The sequence below is a fragment of the Hesperophylax consimilis genome, chromosome 23 (assembly GCF_061612785.1).
Source record: "Hesperophylax consimilis isolate HC1 chromosome 23, BYU_Hcon_1.0, whole genome shotgun sequence".
NCBI lineage: Eukaryota > Metazoa > Arthropoda > Insecta > Trichoptera > Limnephilidae > Hesperophylax > Hesperophylax consimilis.
Genome location: NC_142858.1, coordinates 14280966 through 14294553, shown reverse-complemented (window position 1 = coordinate 14294553; position 13588 = coordinate 14280966). Strand labels below are relative to the sequence as shown.

General features: G+C 33.3%; 1 protein-coding gene across 6 annotated transcripts in view; it reads right to left on the bottom strand.

Annotated features, from left to right (window-relative positions):
• Positions 1-7274: 7274 nt before the first annotated feature.
• Positions 7275-13588, bottom strand: part of Glut1 (Glucose transporter 1) — a 39982-nt gene continuing 33668 nt past the window's right edge. For all 6 annotated transcript variants that reach the window (XM_089645992.1, XM_089645998.1, XM_089645997.1 and 3 more), the window contains one exon: positions 7275-13476. In XM_089645992.1, coding sequence (XP_089502118.1) covers positions 13355-13476 — 122 coding nt within the window. In that variant the 3' untranslated portion in view covers positions 7275-13354. The remainder of the gene's footprint in view (positions 13477-13588) is intronic.

The window sequence follows — 13588 nt, the reverse complement described above, 5'->3', positions numbered from 1 at the left end:
TTCTTAGCTCGTTTTTCAGATTTTTCAGCTCTATTCACGTGAAATAATATTAAAAAAAATATATATTTGCAATAATATTCCAAAATAACGAGGACTTCCCAAAAAAAGAGTTTCCCCGAACTCCTGCACAAGTAAACAGTTACTAAAAATAGCGCCGTTTACACGCACACTTCGGAGCGACCGAGTCCCGCGACACTTCAGGCCGCCGCGCAAGTCTCACAGTGAACTGCGCTGTAAACCTATCGATCAAATCAGCTCTTTCGCAGTTTCGGTACTTGCTCTGCCGTGGTCAAACGGAGAAGTGGAACGAGTTTTTAGCCAGTTAAATATAGTCAAAAATAAAACTTGAAATAGACTTGGCAATGACATTGTTAATTCGATTTTAACAATTCGATCGGGGCTCAGGCGACACAAAAAATGTTGCGAGGATTATGAACTTCCCCCAGACGTTAAAAAAAAATTGGAACAATGGCTGTATATGAAAAAAATCCTGATGAAGCCGGTCCTAGCAGTGCGATGGTACAGGAACTGGAACCGGATGACTGCTTAGATTTTTAGATTTTTTAGAGGACTAGTCGCTGCCTAACAAAAAAAAAATATAAAAAAAACAATAAAAATATCCTGAAGACTTCGATATTATCAAAAATAATTGTGTTTTGAAAGTCCGCCCCCGAATTTTTCTTCTCTGAAATTCTCTAACAACCCCCCCCCCCCATGCTTTATGTCACTTTCAAAATTTTAGCTCCTTTTTGGCTCTTTTTTGGGTTTCGCCTAGCTCTACTTTAAAATTCGAGTTGGCAACACTGCCCACAAAATCTGGAGCGAAAAACAGTGTTTCCGAAATGAAGAGTGAGATAAAAGATTATTTTTATAAACTTCACAATAAATCGAGCGATTTGGGCTCTACGGATGTTTTTTAATGACATCGTAAACAAAAATACGATACGAATAAATTTTTATTTTATTTTGTTATTATAATATAAAAAAATATATTTTACCTTTTTGAGTTTTTACCGACATCTATGAAAATTCTTGTGAAGCTTTATTTTTTTTAGATATTTTTTTAGTGTAATAATATTGATAAATGTGAATAATTACTTCAGTTAGTTAATTTTGTGGTGGAATCTAAGTTATATCTTATAAAAGGGAGAAGCAAATAAAGGTATTTTATTTTATATGCCGGAGATTAAAAAAAACTTCAAAAATATTGTTGATTGTGAAGTGGACTTAGGGAAAATAAAACAAAAAATGTTGGAGAAAATGAAAAAAATAGTTATCCTGCTCTAACCGACCAAAAATAGTTATCCTGCTCTAGCCGACCAAAAATTTATAAAATTTTGATAATATTCGGTACAGTTTGATTAATTTTGAAACAGAATTTATACAGAATTCAATATTCTCTGTGCTGCGCGTTAGTTTTGCGTAAAATATGGTTCAATGAACTCAAATTTGCTTTAAATGTAAGTGCCATTTTCAAAATTAGAACTTTGAAATTTACATTTTAATTACATTCTTCATTTGAAATGAGTATTTCTTTTTTTTCATTTCTTTGGGATGAAGAAGATCGTAGAGAGTCAGATTTCATGATTTTTCAAGGGTCTGCGCTTTTTAGCTAAGAAGCAATTATTGATCCTAAAATTATAATATCCCGTGATTTTTAACGGGACTCCGCTAGTATTATAATAAACAAAGTACCTAAATATTTTTCGTAAATTATAATATTCGTACTTTTTGACCTCCGTAGCCAAAATGTTCTAAAAGAAATCAGTACACTCATTTTGGAACGTAAGTATAAAAAAAACAAAACATAATGTTGACATGAAGACAGACAGTTGTCTCATATTATTGGATCGTTCCTGAAGACGGTTTGTATCTCAGATTATTACCATTATTAATTTATTATTTGATAAAATTGTTTTATTTATAAGTAAGATTTTGTGTAGAATTTAATATACGTGATTTTGAATAGTTTATCCAAAAAAACAACCTGGAATATCTGTCAATACGTACATAATGATAATCTAGTCTCCTTCAACGGAAGCAATCTTCCGAACAGGCCTTCCATTGATATGCTTGGTGTAACTATAAGTGACCAGCTCAGGTACGGGGGCTCCATCGAAGCCAGAGTAAAGTTGGCCTCTCAGAAGCTGGGCGTACTGTACAGGGCCCGCAGATACTTTAATAGTACACAACTGCTCACCCTGTACAAATCGCAAGTGCGCCCTACTGTCGAATTTGGCAGCCATCTCTGGTCTGGAGCCCCAAAATACCTGAAAAAAACCCTTGACTCTGTGCAGAAACGGGCGGTCCGTTTGATAGATTCCCCAATCTTAACAAACGGACTGCAATCTTTAGAGCACAGGCGTCAGGTAGGTATGCTGTCATTGTTATATCGGTATTACAATGGAAGATGCTCTGAGGAACTAGCGTCATTGATCCCTTCGCGCCAAACGCGCCAAACGCGCCAAACGCGCGCCCAACATTTGTACACAGTTGACATTTGTCACATGAGAACGGGTCGCTTCTACGATTCGTTCTTAAGTTCAACAGCTCGGATGTGGAACGAACTGCCGGCCTCTGTGTTTCCTCCCTCCTACAACATGGGACTCTTCAAGACCCATGTTCACTTCTTCCTCTCCACAAAAAGACCCTCCACATAGCATCCCCAAAGATGACATAGGCCCTGAGGGAAATTATTTTCTTCAGGGCCTCCTGTGATGAGTTAATATATAAAAAAAAATTATATTATATAACAGATTCATTTATTCAACGATTGATTAATTAATTAATTAATTTTGGGTAATTTATAGAGTTTTTATTGTTTTCTAGCTTTGTAGAGATGATATTCCGCTTAAATAAACAACCAGAAACATTTGAGTTAAAGAACAACTATTTTATAACGCCTTAGGCCAATCTCATATACCATATGGTCTTATCGGATGGGAAAGTTCATGCGATTCCATTCTAAAACCAGTCCTCACAGCACAAAAGACAATTTTGAAAATTATACTTAAGAGTCCCCATCAGAACCCCTACAATGTTCTTAATTCCTTGACTTTAATGTCTCTGAAACAATTATATTCAAAAGATATTTTAATTTATCCATTCAAAAACCAGGATAACTTTGCACATACAAACTCGAATTGTTTCACAAGATCCTCATTAAGACACACATTTCACCAAACTACAACTAAAACGACTTTTGGGTGAATAAATTTGCAATATATCACTATAAAACTATTTAATATCCTCCCCTTTGCAATAAAAAAAAACATAAAAAAATAACCGACTTCAATAAAAGTATTAAAATACGAATTGTGGATACGGGAAGGAACAATATAGATAAAATGTTAAACCTAACAAAGAGTTTTCGTATAATGTTATGTTTTTCTTTATATTAAACAATTTACCTCTTGTTATATTTTGACAAGCCTACAAAAAACACTTAATACTTAAAAAATTAACATCTAAAAAAACTTGACCAAATTTATAATTCTAACAAATAACCATGTACAATATGACCTTATAACGGGGTACCCCTGTAAGGCAGTGGCTGACTAAGCCCGTCAGAGGCCCGGGGCGGCAAAGATGAATGAGGCCCCCCTCCCTAGTTTAAGAAGTTGATGTAATTTTACAAGCTTTTTATTCAGTTCACTTTTGTATGTATAAGTGTTTGTTTATTTAGTTAAAATCTTGCAAGCGAAATTTAAATATGGATATGGATGAGGAAAATAAAATACGAATCGATCCGCAAAAAAAAGAACATCCGATTTGCATGCACCAAGTCTTAAACTGTTTGAAAATCCAGTCACTATGGCCAGGGCCGTATTATGCGTAAGGCAGTGTAGGCAACTGCCTAGGGGCCCCCCATCGGGTAGGGGCCCTCACATGTTTAATCCGGCCCTGGCAGGGCCGGATTGTCCATTAGGCAGTGCAAGCCACTGCCTTGGGGCCACGCATCTGTAGCTAAAGCACGCATGGTAGCTAAAGGTAAATTGTGCATGCAAATCGGATGTAAAGTTTGTTTAACATGTCGTCAACCAGGTTGAAAAACGTGTTAAAAAAGTTTCGAGAAAAACGCATTCAAAGTTTTGCTGAAGGATAATTCAACATACAAACTTTTTTAAACGGTTTCACATAAAATGATCTATATCCGTCAATTTTTTGAATTTCTTTAAAATATATTGTGAGTGTATTCTTAACAAGTACATCTTTCAAAAAATTAAATAATTTTTTTTTTTTTTACTTTGTCTGTTGCCTCTGGTTTAGGATTTGATCAAGAGAACATGGAGGCTTTTGGGGGCCCCCTAAGACCGGGGGCCCGGGGCGGGCCGCCCCCCTTAGTCCGCCACTGCTTTTAGGTCACATTATTTTCTACAGTTGTAAAAAAACTATAAAAAATAAATGGAAAGTTAATTTTAACAATAACTAACAATAAATGTGTAATCAATTTTGTACAGCTCGTTTGGTGATATAATCATCTGAATTATGATTTACATTGGTTATTGTAGGTAGCCTTTCTTAAAGAACGGTGTTTAAAAACAATTTCTCATACATTATCTGTAAAGTTTAATAATATACTTTTACAAGTATATTATTATTAAAAGCACAGGATATTTTATCACAATTTTTAAGGTGCCAAAACCTTCTAACCGACTGGACTGGCTATAAAAATAGCTTTATGTACATAGTTCACTTACTGTCAAGACCTTCTAGATGCTAAAAAGCTAATTCAAGAAGAAGAAGAATAACTATAATTTAAAGTTATTAACGTTTTGTTACTTTAAAGTCTTTTTTGATGTCTATCACTTCCATACTGGTTCGGTGGGTTGTTGAAGGCTACACTCAACTTAGGAGTTCGTAAATTGTTTCGTAAATTTTAGAGATATGATGTCTTAGCAGTACGGTTCTTCGTACACACACATACTTACAAGTTACGTGACTGTGATGCAACCACAAGTTGATTACTGCTATGCTACTCTGGCATAGCTGGTTCCCTACACGGCAATACTGAACTTTATATTTTATATGAGATTTAATTGATATACTATTGATGTGAGTTTTGAATGAGAGTGGGATTTTGTTGTAGAGTTGTATAGTACTATTAAAATTTCCTAAAAAGAGTCGAACAAATTAAGGACCTTGGTATATTATTTGACAGTAAATTAACTTTTGTTCCTCATATAAATGAAATAACCAACAAGGCCATGAAATGCCTGGGGTTCATTCTGAGGACGATAAAAGAATTTAAAACAATTAATTCCTTCAAATTGCTTTATACTGGGTTGGTAAGAATTAATTTGGAGTACACCTCAACAATCTGGGCTCCGTTTTATAAGACTCATCAGCAAAAAATCGAAAGAGTACAACATAAGTTTCTAAGGTTTATTAATTACAAACTTGGAATACCAATCGAAGAACTTAATTATACATGTCTAATGGAATTACTAAACCTAAGCGATTTAACTACAAGACGCACAGTGAGTTACTTAGTTTGCCTTTTCAATATATCAAATGGCAACCTGGACGCCCTCGATTTAACGAGTTTAATTAATTTGCGTATACCTACCCGCGATACCCGTTTAAATGCTCTATATTTTGTTACCAAATCCGTCAATAATTACTTCGTAAACTCTCCAATTCAAAGGCTTCATACACTTGGAAACAAATATAGTTCAATCGATGTCTATCATTTCCAATTGGTTTCCAAATTTAAAACCAATATATTAGAACTTTTAAAATAAAACAATAAACATCTAGCTATTGCACCTCTTATTGGATTATTTCCTCAAGATTGACATAAATAATAGGTGTCGTGTTCTTGCAATTACTACAACTGCATTATTATTTCACATGTAATTACTGTAATCATTTAGCAAAAATGTTACTTTATTTTTATTTATTTATCAATTTACGAACTGGCTGGCTTATGGAGCCCGCTAGTTCGTGAATAGATGATTGAATGAATAAATAAATATATACACTAGCTTTTATGTGTCGCATAGATATTATGTTAATACGACTACTACCTAGTATGTACATATAAACTTAACATTTTTCGTCTTTATACCTTAGAAGTAGGCAAATTCTTATTTTCTTACAACAGGCTTAGACCTACAAACTATGTTTAGATTTGCTTTTTGCTTGGTTTTATATGTCAAATGGTGAATGTTATATTATTTCTTTACTATTCTATATTTATAATCTTCACAATATTTTTTTATATAAACTATGTAAAATGGCTGACTGATCGCCCTCGATTTAGCAGGCCACGGCAACCAGTCAAACGCAGTATTTATGTTAACAGTACTGCCAATAATTATTTCGTTAGCTTTCTAACTCAAAGGCCTCATACACTATGTGTCGTATTATATCATGTTACTGTTGCCACTACCTAGCATTTACATATAAACTTTACATTTCTTATTAACTAATTTAAGTCTGTATAACTTAGGAGAAGGAATATTCTTATTCTTATTTTTGTACAACAGGTTTATACCTACAAATAATTATTGTATGCATTTACTATTTACTTGCTGTTATAATATGTCAAATGGATATGGTTATATGTATTTTTACTATTACTTTTGTGAACTTACAATCTTCAGAATATTATTTTTTATGAACTATGTATGTAAAAGCCCAATGGCCGATAAATAAATAAATAAATTACAGTATAAGAAGCTTTTTTGCCTAAATGTTGTATTTGTAGTTGCTTGTTAGATATGTTTACAAGTAAGTATAGCAAAACACAATAAAATAAGCAACGAGCACGTGTGCAGATAACGCAGGTCATTTTTCAAACAAGATGGGAAAATATTTATTAGTTTACTTTTGATAAATTACTTTCTCTCAGATTTTTCAATCATATTTTATCATTTCTTTGGCATTAATTTCGACGGGCGCACAATAAAACCAAATAGCTACGGCAAAACATCGGAGGGATTAGATTTTTCTCATTAGAATCCCATTTTATTTATTTTGTTCATCCTTATACCAAAGTTGACAAACAAGGTCACTACATCCAGAAAGCGTCCAAAAAATGATTGACTTCCTACATTTGAGCTGCGTGGGATTAGAAACCACAAGCTAACTATTCATAGCATTATACTACGGTATAGAAGCCGACCAAATCAAATCAACGGAGGGCGAATCAATACTTGCTGCCGTTGAGGGGAAGAAAGGAGTAGGTGCGGGAGAAATAAAACATCAATTATTATATCCATAAAGTTTTAATGAAACACTTTTGGATAAGTTATTATTTGTTGTATGGATTTTACAAGGCAGGTTCAATTTGAAGTAGATATTCTGAACACATCATATTTATATTTATTTTTTACTTCATATAATTAGGTAGGTAATTTTGATTAAAATAAAATCGTGCTAATGGTTTCATGACAGTAAATTACGTTCTATTGAACGATAATAATTTAAAGTCATTCAGGTTTTTATAACTTCTACTATTCTTACTACAACATCTGAACATAATAGAAAAATCTTTAAAAAAATATTCCTAGAAAAAAAACAAAATGGAAAGAAGTTTTCTCACCAGAAAAATGTGTTATCTTTGCAGTGGTTAACTTGATTATTAAATATTTATAAATTTAAAATTAAAATCATCGCCGCGGTGTGGCTAGGTAGGGGGGATGGATGAAGTTTGGCATTTAACATTTCCCGGGTTGACTGTGGGTGAGGATAGGGTGGGTGGGTGATAGGGTTGGATTCTGTGGGGAGTGGTTGGTTCAGAGTATGCCAAAACAAAAAAATAAATGTTGAATTTGCTAGGAAATAGGTATATTTTTCGGTGGTAATGGATTCATTATGTACACAAGTAGAGTCGATATATTATGTACATAAACTAGAAATTATTTACATATTTACATCGACTTTACTAGAAGACATCCCAACAAGTACTTCCTCCTGCAGCCACGTCGCCGATAAGATATAGGCATACTTTATGATTATTACATTTATCCTACTTATGATTCCTTTAAGGGCTATTCAAAATTATTGTTAACTTTTGCTTTTCGGTGAGAGATCACAAACTGCGCTTGCTTCCCTCATCGATTGACAGCTTCTTTCCATTTTGACGCCATGATTCCTTTCTTACGTTTGTATGTATTTTTTACAATCACAGTTCCCTTCGTTATATTATCAATAAAATTTCATACGCTCACATTAATAAATCTACCGATGTTATTTATACAATATTCTTAAACCAGATATTAACTTTTAGAATGTGTTCTATTATGTATATTTTAGAATAATTGCCCTATATAATATGCTTATTAATGTACCAGTTGTGTTAGTGAAAAGCTATGCTACTCGTAATCAGCTGTAAGGACTTCTGGAACAAAGTGTTCACTGTTCATCGACTAATGGTCTTAAAATATAAACAATTCCGTTTGTAGGGAGCTCCTCCCACCGTTGAGTTTTACTTGTGACTAATTATTCTGAACTGGCAAATATTTGGTTATCAATTAATACAATACATTTCGTCATCTTATAATTGTTACTTGTATAAAACAATCCCGTTTACAAAGCTGATTAGTGTGAGTGTGTATTTATTTAAGTCTTGGATAATATTATAAGAATCATTCGATAAATTGTCTTATCTTACAAGTTTCGCATTCAAGTGTCTACGCAATTTGTTAAAATAATCTAGTAATTGGAATTGTTTGAAACATTGAACGAATTCAAAAACCTTACTTACATAAGTTTGGTAAACTTTATCGGTATAATAAATAAATTAAAAGCAAAACAACAGTATAATGATCCACTTCAATTGTTGAATGTTATCAATTAGAATACGGGTTGGTTTAGTGTTATAATTACTTTACGAACAATATAGGTTACTCTAAATCTAAGTTGAATTTGTTCGGTACAGTAATATAGTAAATTGTATGATTATTGAAGTAGGTAATTAAAGTTTGTCATTTTAAAATGTAGATTGCTAAACTTACTTAATTTGTTGTTAACGATGTTGTACTATAATGTCACGATCGCTAAATAAGCACCTAACTAATAATTTGTAAAATTTTTCCAAAGGTTTGAGCATTTTTTTAATACATGTTTAGAGATATCGTATAGACACTTGCATACGTAACTAATACACCTATAGATCATTATTTGGTAGTGTGACTGTAAACTTCAGATTTAAATAGGCAGGGGGAAGTGGCGTAGCGGTCGCCTTGGAGGGACCCACACAGATAAATGCAATAAAACATTTACCTATTTGCATATGTATTAATTTAAAAATGGTGAGGGCATTTTGACAAACTGTCCAACTTACTCACTCTATCGAATGTGTAAGTTAATTTATAACACCAACTTCGCGCAACTTGCAACTTGCAACCTTGCAACATGGAGGAGATGGATTCAGTTTGCTGCCTGAGGCCGGGAGTTGGAGCTACGCCACTGGTGGTAGGTATGTATTTAAAAAATATCAACACGATGTCCCGATAAAGTGTCATATATTATGACTGCCAATAAAAAAATAAATGAAGATCACAGTTCCACAGCAAGTTATATTAAACATGCTTTTCAATATAATAAGTAGGTATTCATGTAATTATATCATGTATAATTCAGTAGTTATAGAATTAGTTTTCTAAGTTACTTGCTGTGATACCGTGATATTATTTGTTGGGTATGATAACGACATTCAAATTAATTATCTAGTTAAATTACAGACATGTGGTTTGTAACATTATTCACAGTAAAAACAATTCAAATTGGGTTTGCATTCCAATGCCCCCAGTAAAAAGACTGCATACCGTTATCATCCCCAAAACTTTACATTTCGGCATTCGAACATTAATTCCTTTGGGATGCACATATTACTGAATGACACACAATACATACATTTGATTTTGGACTAAGTATTTCTGTTACAGAGTTGCATTGAACTAATTTACCTGAACCGATCAGTCTTTCGGCTTGAATATTTGCTTAGTTCCTAGATTTTTTTAATTATAATATACATCTAAGAATGTGATAATGTATTTTTGTGGCATTCTATGAATCCGTAGATGTTTTGGACAAAGAAGCACAACCTTTATTCATAATTAAGTCCCATTGGTTATTTATTGAGGTTTTGAGAAATATTTACATGTTCAATATTTTTTTACATTACAACGACCGAGTAGGTAGTTTTCCATAAGTGTCCCTAAATATTGAGCATTGAGTTTAGTTATGTTAGACACTAATCGCAAAACAATTCTACAGGCTCATAAGTCATAAGTGGAAATAATGCAATGATTTTCACCCCAATGTAAATGTTTAAGCATTGTTTGTTTGTAATGATGCAGTTGAAACGTAATTTGGCAGACTTTTTCTGATCGCCTTCAAACGGTGCTTACACTTTTACAAAGATACAAAAGAGGTATCCTCTTTCTTTTTACTGTTGAAGACAGAAGAAAGTCATAATGCAGCGAAGATACTAAGCTTGAAATAATAATACATTGGCATTGGAAAATCGCTGGTGGTCTACTGACAGTGGGGAACTTTAACAAGGATTATCAACAATACAAATGTTTTAAAATCATGTTTATCAATGACATTTAACAAGGGTGATATATACCTTTATAACGACATGAAGTAAATATGTGCACCCAGAATCAAGAGCAATTTGAATTGCATTGAACCAACTATTTAAGTTAAATAACCACAAATTAAAAAGGGTGGTCAAAACAATTTGAACAAAAGTTGAAATAAACAAGCAAATATAGAAATTAAACAGGTTCTTATTCTATAAACAGAGTGGCAATAGCTAATATTAAAATTGATATGTTCTATGATTAGAAGACAATGGGTACATAGGTATGTAAACGTGAATGTTTTCAGCAATAAATAATGATGATATATTTGTTAATATTGTTAGAACAGTTCTCATTCCACTGTCAGATGCCACGTCACTCAGTATACAGTTGTTCGGGAATTAACCATGTCAGTCCAGGGATGGTGGTCGGGTTAGAGGCGCCCACCTTACCCTCATACGATACAAGCTACTAAGGCTTAGATTGAAAGGTATGACATCATTAATTTCACAAAATAAATATTTAACTTTAAAATGAACGATTTAGGCATTTTAAAAAACAAAATGACTTGAGTATTTTTCGGCAATATTATAATAGGATTCGAGTTTGACAAACAATGGATTGTCGTGAAAAATTAAAGCAGAGATAGTATGTACCTATTGTAATATCAAATTATCTTCAGCAGAGATTCAAAATAATAATATCAAAATTTTATACCAATTATATTTTTAAGAAGCGTGCAATTTAACAGGAGTTTGTGATAGGCCGTCACACATTTCAATTAATAATAATAATATTTTTTTATTTATTCCTAGTTGTAAGTTTACCTACATTACCAATATTTCATATATATATAATATACGGAATGTGCTATTCCAGAAATAATTTGAGATCCATAGGTACACAATATGTACATACCCACGCGCTAGTTCGTTGGTGGTGGATACGAAAATAAGATAAGAATACATATAAGGAAACAGTAATAGTATTTCTGATAAGCCGAATGTATTCTGTCAAGAATCTAAGGTCAGCGAGATTATTAGGATATTATGTTCTTTAAACGTGAATAATCTGCAACTGATAGTAACCGATAAAAACATATTGGGGACCCTGTTTAAGGAATGTATTTTTATTAATTTATATTCGTTTTCTTTAAATGTTATAAGTTTCGACGTATGGATAAGATTAGTACAATTCTAATCACTTTACAAACTGGTTAGATTCATTCACGAGAAAAAAATATAAGGTACGTGAATCGCGTATAAATTAATCAAATTCTTAAAGATACGAATATTTTTTTTTTAACTCGTAGTTATCTCATGATTCCAACAGTTAACTCATTGAAGATAATATAGATATATGATACATTTTCATTTATGAATATAGAAAAGAGATTAAGCATATATTACGTTATTTTGAAGAGTTACGAGGCTATTGTAAGAATATGATTTTGTTTAACTCATAGTTGTCCCATAATTCCGACTGTTACATAATATCCTATGAAATTTGAACTTATTGGGGACATAGTATGTTATACATTTTTATTTATGAATACAGAAAGGAGATTAAGCAATTGTTATTTTGAAGGAATACGAGGCTATTGTAAGAACATGATTTTGTTTAATTCGTAGTTGTCTCATAAGTCTGACAGTTACATAATATCCTATGAAGTCGTAACTCATTGGGGACATAGTATGTTATAAATTTTCATTTATGAAGATAGAAAAGAGATAAAGCAATGGTTTTTTTGAAGAGTTATGAGGCTGTTGTAAGAATATGTTTTTTTTTTTAATGCTGGACGCTTTATTAAAAGAAAAATCTTTTCTAATGGCACTTCACCCATATGTAGATATAATATTTAAGCATTATTTATCTATCCCCTAGCGACTATAGAGTAGGTCTACACAAAACGTCACGTACCTAGGTGCAAGTTTGATAATATATAATATGAAGTAGCGGAAGAAGAGTCTTGAATTTTTCACGGAAAGTTAACTTATTGATACAAGTGCCTTAAATGATTAGAACAAAGCTATTCCATTAAATTTAAAGGTAATAGGTAAGTGGCTTGGAAGTGAGGCCACTAACGCAAGGGCGGTCTAACCATGAATTTGAAGGAAAGAGAAATATGAAATTGAAAAATTCATATTTTTCTGAGATGTGACTTATTGGATTTGCGTATTTTGCTGTTTTATTGGATTTGCGTATTTTTTGGTTACCTGTGGATTTTATCAGAAAAGTATGTTGAAATTTGTTGAAATATCAAATTACGACGTGTTTTTGACTGTTACGTGACAATTTTAAAAACAGTTCATGGCGCCATATTTGTCTTGTGGAAATGAGCGTTGTTGATTTTGTCTTTGGTTATGCCACGAATATGCATAGATTAGATCGGTAGCTCAATTTCTCAAAAAGGGAAGGTTAGATCCACTACAGAAAATCATTGATTAGACCACTCTAACAAAAGCAATGTTTATAGCATCACCCTTTTTTCCGTTCGGAATGAGGATAATACAGTTTATCACAACTAGCTGTTAATTATAACAATATCTTGGTTTCTCAAAAGTGTGATAAAAACAACATAAATATCTTCAGTGGTTGTAGATAAGACAAGTAAAAAGTTTTGTAAACAAAATAGTAGATTACTCAAAAAGTGAGGGTTTGACTATTGTTGCGCTAGTGGCCTCAAGTGAGGTTCTTATTTCCGTATCCACGTCAGTATCGCCCTAGTGACGTAGTATGAGTTGTTTGCTATAAAATATTTAGAACATGCGGTGCTGGCTGGCCAGGCGTGCGGGCGGGAGCGGGGCGGGGGGCTGTCAGACGCCGCCGCCGCCCGAGGGGAAGCGCGGGGGGGGCAGCGGCGGGGGGGGCCGCCCTCCGCCTCGCTGCTGCTGCTGTTGCTGTTGCTGCTCGCCCTGCGACGAGTGCTCCGACACGGCTGCAAAACGATAACCAACTCACATTAGCGACCACATTACTGCTTCGGTTTCAAGCTTGCTCATCTTTCTTCTGATTTCAGAAGGTCAGCGCATAAGTGGCGAAACCAAGGA